Raw genomic sequence first — 6659 nt, forward strand, 5'->3', positions numbered from 1 at the left:
TGGCTCAGTGGCTGCACTAGAAATGAGTATGGTAGAACTTTATTAGTTAAAAGATCAATTATGAAAAATCACATTAATAACATCTAAAAGTCTTTATCACAAAATAATGCACAATAATGAAAATCACAACATATCATTAACAGAAAATATTAAATTATTTTAAATCCTAAATTCTAATCCCTAAATACTAAAATTTAATATGATATATATTATATATATATATATATTTATTTATTTATTTATTTGTTTATGATTTAATATTTATTTTTTAAATATATTTTATTATATTTAATTAATCATATAGTTACATATGAATATAATTGTATTTATAAATGTCATTTTGTGATTTTCGGCCTTGTGTGTTATTTTCAAATAAAATTTGAGGATGTTTCTCATATTAATTAACTATCTATAAATTTATGTGAGCTTATTGGTTATACTTTTTATAACATTTTATGTATTAATTTTTTGTTTTCCTTTGATTTTAAAGTTTACATCTACTCACCTTATTTCTTCAACAAAATTCTGAACATCTAAAATTTTAATATTAAATATTTTATATTCAATTGACCTATATAAAGAGTTTTAACAAACCAAAAATTAGCCTTTTTCATTACACTACTAGATAAAACTATATGCTGTATACAACAAATCAAATTTATAAATTAACACAATTATTTGAATTAAAAGATTCATAATTTTTAATAGTTTTCTATAAGGGTTGTGGTAAATAGTTTGTTTTCAAAGTTTGGCCTTAGACACCTGGAAAAATAAGCACGGTCTAATTTGCATAGACTTGTCCTTCTTTGGCTACTGGAGTAGTAGCAATCGCTAACACGGGTTATGTTTTAGATGCATAGAAACTCTGCCAGATTCTTGTCTCTCTTGAGCAACACGACAATAAGCGAGAACATAGCAGAGAGAAGATAAAATTTAAGAAAAGCTTGTCTATAGTGTGGGACCGAGCTCTTGTAGACTTAAGACACATAGACAGTACATTTATTGATTTGTTTTGAGAGTAAAACGCTAGATTAGTCCATCCTTGTTTGACTTGCACGGTACAAACATATCGATTGAATTACAAAAGTGCAAATTAATTAGTACACGCAACTACGCAAGTTAACCCATGATAATGGAAAACATATTTATGATTTTGATACACATGATGAACCCACTGAAAAATAAACCTATATTTGGATGAACTAGCTTTTCGCCCATGATGAACTCACTAAGGTGTGGAAAACTATGGTAAATCCCATTTTAAGAATTTCGTTGATAGTATTCAAAACTATTCATAATATATATATTAATTAACTAGTTAATATATATTTATTTGAAAATAACAACTAAAGGTAATAATCATTAGATGAGGGTCCTACGTTATTCAGAAATGTCAAACGTTTAGCTTCACTCAAATATAAATTTACTTTGTATTGGGTTAATGTGTATATATTCTGAGTAAGTTTTTTTTTCTAGAATTTCACTAATTACTTGTGTGATGGAGATCAGGAAATATATTCAAAATAATAAATACGATATTCAGGGTTTACAGAAATATCAATTTAATTTTAGCCGGATTAAACTTTGATCGTAATTGCCACGTAGCATAATAACAATAAGCATGCAAGAAAAGAAAAGAAATTAAAAAAGCAATCACTTGCCCAGGTCGGGTTTTTAATAAAGAATATATTTACTCTCTGATAGCTTATACAATTCATTCATCTATTGATTCATGAACAAAAAAAAAACTATAGAGAGATTCCTGTCACTATTAATATTTTTGTTATTTAAAATACGTTGTCGCTATTAAGAACACCAGTCAGATAAACTGAGTAACTAAATAGACTTGGCGAACCCGACTTTCACACTTGACGGATTCTGGTAGTCAAAAACGGTGTGAAAGGCTCGCATGAATGGCTGACCCAATATCCTACAGTCAAACCACAGGTCCACAAGCAGCGAAAAAGATTTGTATTATTTGAAATAAAAAAGGGTAAAGAATGAGTTTTTATGAAAAACACAACTTACCAGTAATTGTTTCCACCGTCAACGAACGTAGTCGTGCACACCTCTTTTTTTCCAATTATTTCTCGACGTATATACTATAATAAACGAGAAAATAAGTTACAAAACAAGGAAATTAATTAATAGAAGAATGAAAATTGTTAGCTGGACTAACATCACTTGGTTTGAGAGGGAAAAGCTTTCCAGCGATTGTGAAGGTAATCGCAGGTAGCTTCGAGAAGCCCAGACAGCCTCTAGCTGCAAAGATGCCCTGATTGATTTTTGCGATCAACTCCTTAACATTAAAATAAAGTTAATTAGCAAATGAGAGATAATCTTAAAAAAAATGGTAATTAAAGACTTATTCTTCTTACTGGTGGACCAAGGATGTTTGAAGTTCCCGAGTCAATAATAGCTTTGCATCCTGTTGAGCAGATTTTGCTGTCTTTTTTACCCACCAAAATGTTGTACATACTTAATAGGTTTTTGTTCCCTTCAACAGGAACATAAGTATGTGTCCCGGTGAAGTGCCTTGTGTTGATACCTCCAAACGTTATCTCCCCACCGTCGTCGCCACCTTTCTTTCCAGAGTCGGAGTACCTTCCAAGCCAAATTGAAAATACTTTGGTTTTAACCTTCCCTTGCTTTATCATCGTGTTCCAAACGGGACTAGTGATCCCTTCTGTGGGAGAGATTAGGCGGAGTCCCAATATACCATCGAACGGGGCCTTAAAAATCTGATCATCATGCGGAGCTGTAGTAGCCTCTACGAAGGATTGTCCGGTGAGAGCAATCCCACCAATCTCCACTGTGTCACTGCTTACAAAACCCTTGAGAGATCCTGTCAAGTAACCGATATCTACCCTTTTTCCTGTTGCACACATATGAAATATTTTCAGATTTTGAGATCCAGACACAACAAAAAATTCACACCAATGTTTTCTGTAAGAAAATACCAGTTACATACCGTTGCCTCTTTTATACGTACTCGACGCACTTGAGTCGTATTTAGGGTGAGGGAATTGACCCCTAGGCCAAATCTGTGACGGAATCCAGAGGTCAGCACTTCCAGTATCAATAAAGACCTTGAACTTTTGCCCAGGGCTACCGATTTGAATCTCTCCGTAGTATGCATTATCGTACGAGTTATGTAACATCACACTATTCGTTGATGTAGTATCCATCGTTAAATTGATCCTCACAATTGCTTGAACTAAAAGAAAAGAAAGAAATTAATATATTGCTACGCATATAGATATATAATTAGTTTAAGTACAAATTTAAATACCTGCTAGCGAATGGAACACAAGGGAAAGGAAAATAAACTTCAAGCTACACATCCCTTCTCTCATTTTTTTTTCTTATTAATTCTAATTTGATTATCACTCTCTGTCTGTGAAACTTAAGACACTGGCTATCCGTTGTATTTATAGTAATAGAGCTGGTGAGAGATGAGGGAGGATGGTTCGGAGATGAGAGAGGGCTCGGCGTCGGACTAATATTTAATATTTCATCCTCTTTCTTCCATATTTTTTTCCTTCAAATATACACCGTCAACCATGCTATATTTATGATTGCACTAACTCCATATATTTTCATAAAATATGAACTTGTTTATATATATACGATTTTCTTTTTGTGTGCACGTGATTGATTAATACGTGTAATAAGTTTCATTTCCTATTTATTAGATATACATATAATATAATACGTGTAATATAAGATACGTGCAATAAGTTTCATTTCCTATTGATTAATACGTGTAATATAAGATATACATATCGTATATATTAGCAATGGTTATAAGTTTCATTTCCTATTTATTCAATAAAATATGTTTCCTTCCTTTGGGTAATATATAGTATAAATGCTGCATACATAAGATGTTATAAATATCGTATGTCATAATTTTATTTTATTTTATTTTCTGGTAAAATAACGTTTGATTACATTACAATATTACATCATAACGAATTAATACTCTGTTTTCTTTCTGTTTGCGAGCAGACATGATCATTTTATCGGTCGTCGCGTAAACACAATATCAAAATTTCAAGTTAAACACGTTCCATATGTATCTGTGTCATTTGTTTAAGTGTAACAAACCTACCAATTATCGCTGAATCATAGTTTTTTCTTCTTTATTTTATTTCTGTAAAGGGGGAGGGGGTGGTTGGTTAAATACTCTGTTCAGTGACTTGTATGAAGATACAAATATATTAAAGCAACTCCTGTTACAAAAAAAAAAATTAAAGCAAATAGAAGTAGTGGAAAAAAATAGAAGAAGTGAATTGAATGAAAATTACGAACCTATTGTTGAGTTTAATTAGAATTGAGAATATTTATAAGTACCATCTAATTTATTAATTTAGGATCCTATTTTTATCTACTATTAACAAGTCCTAGTAAGACCAAATAAAGATTAGTTAATATGACATAATTGATTATTTATATTAATAATAAATCAACTATAAATTTTATTTTTTTTAACTATAACAAAATCTGTTGAGACAGAATCTATCAAAATTTTACTTTAATTTTTTAATATTTTTATAAATAAAACATTAATTAATTCCGTACATGATAATATAATAATATTATAAATCAATGTTAACTAAAATATTATTATAAAACAAGAAAATAAAAATCTATACGATTTTTAATAAATTCTATAATTATATTATGTATTATATAAAAATAGAAGTGCTATATGAATTAAATATGAGAAAATTATATTAAATAGGAAACTTAAAAAAATATTTTTAAATTGTTTCATTTAAACAAATTATCACTCACCATTAAAATGGGTTAAAATTCATAAATTATATAATATTTATACAAAAATAATTCTATTAACATAGGTTAAAATTTTAATATCTACTACTATATATTATCTTTTTATTTATTTTGAAACTCTCAACAATATATTGTGTAAAAATGTTTATATAAAAAAATATAATAGTATATAATAATATTTAGTTCATAGATTATTTAAAAGATATGCTATTAGAAAACTATGAAATTTTAATAAGTCATTTAAAATATTAATGACAAATTAATTATAATGATAATTGTTTTTACTATAACAAAATTTATTGAGAAAAATTTAGAAAATATTACCAAAAATTTAAATATTTTTATAAAATAATATATTAATGTTATTAAAATACAAATTCAAAATTCATGTAATCTTCCTAACTCAAATGTATTAAACAAATCACTATATGTTAATAATACCGAATATAAAATATAAACAATAATATTATAGAGTTACACAATATATAATACTAAAATAGACGTTATATATTTAAAATATTTATAATAACATTAAATACATTTATAAAATGAAAAATATCTGCGGGTTTTGTTTACATGCTTATTTCTCATTCCCTAAACTATATTTGCGAAGTGATTTTGCCACATGTCATCTATATAATCAATTTCACAAAACAAATATGACATGACTACTAAAATTGATGACATGGCTTCGGGAAAAATATGACATGGATAATTTCATTTAATGTTGATTTATATTTTTGGCAAACTTATTAGAATATGGTAATAATTCATATATTATATTTAATATTGATTTTTTTTTGGTAAACTTTTTTAAAATATGGTAATAGCTCATACATCATCTATAAAATAAATATTCATATATAAAATTTCAAATTTCGAAATATTATTTTTTTGTATAATTATACAATTTGTATTACTAAAGCTTTCAAAAATTTCTACAATTTTTTTTAAAATTTAAATATCTAATCATAAGATCATTAGTTTTTTATATACCTACAAATTTTATAAAAAAAATTTAGGCTAAATTTTTGATAATTATACAATGTTATATCATTTTTATTATTTTATACAAATTGATTTGATATATATCAAATCTATATTAAATATTAGTAAAAAATAGTAAAATCTATAATATTTAATAAAATTTATTTTTAAATATAAGTTAGATTTAAAAAAATTCTTAGTGCAAGCAAACACCTAGTTGTGCTAATATGCCAACTACTAACAAAGTTCGATCCATTTTAATTTTAACATAAACCAAAGTTTCGATCCTTTTTTTTTGTATCGTTTATTCACTCAAACAAATTTGATTAAATCATCAAAGAATGATAGATGACATACAACAATAATACGAAATATTTTTGACTAAGGGTATGCACTCAGTATGTATTATATAAATATAATATTATATGTTTGTGTGTCTGTCATGATTCAATATTTGATATTTTAATAATATAATTACATAATATCTGTTTTAGGGGGCATGTATATTTCTTATATAATAAAAATGAATTTCTTTTAACAGCTTGAATTTAATATATATAAATATAAAACCGAGCTCATATAACTGTAAGAAGTCTCTAATGTGAAAATATTAAATACCAAGCTAGAATAGAAACTTACATTATCAGGTTCGTATCAACTTGCATCTAAACTTAGCTGCTTTTATGGTTTCTCTATAGTTAATAGGGTAGTAATGGTGTTTAGGAAAAAAAGAAAAAAGAAAACCCCACAAATTTCAAACTTTGTTTTATCTTTCAAGCATAAGTACTTAAATTGTTGGCATGACAACTACAACCAAATTGTTTTTATCCTTTTAATGTTTAAGCGAAGTATCAACAATAATAGACCTTAAT

General features: G+C 27.0%; 1 protein-coding gene across 1 annotated transcript; it reads right to left on the reverse strand.

Annotated features, from left to right (window-relative positions):
• Window positions 1-1516: 1516 nt before the first annotated feature.
• Window positions 1517-3616, reverse strand: LOC125577363 (procardosin-B-like). Its single transcript, XM_048738796.1, has 6 exons — window positions 3293-3616; window positions 2972-3217; window positions 2379-2875; window positions 2180-2299; window positions 2029-2102; window positions 1517-1930 (listed from the first exon to the last, which is right to left on the reverse strand). Exons 1-6 carry the CDS (start codon window positions 3354-3356, stop codon window positions 1837-1839), a joined length of 1095 nt encoding a protein of 364 aa, XP_048594753.1. The 5' UTR covers window positions 3357-3616; the 3' UTR covers window positions 1517-1836.
• Between the last annotated feature and the right edge of the window lie 3043 nt (window positions 3617-6659).

This window comes from Brassica napus, chromosome A8 (assembly GCF_020379485.1).
Source record: "Brassica napus cultivar Da-Ae chromosome A8, Da-Ae, whole genome shotgun sequence".
Taxonomy (NCBI): domain Eukaryota; kingdom Viridiplantae; phylum Streptophyta; class Magnoliopsida; order Brassicales; family Brassicaceae; genus Brassica; species Brassica napus.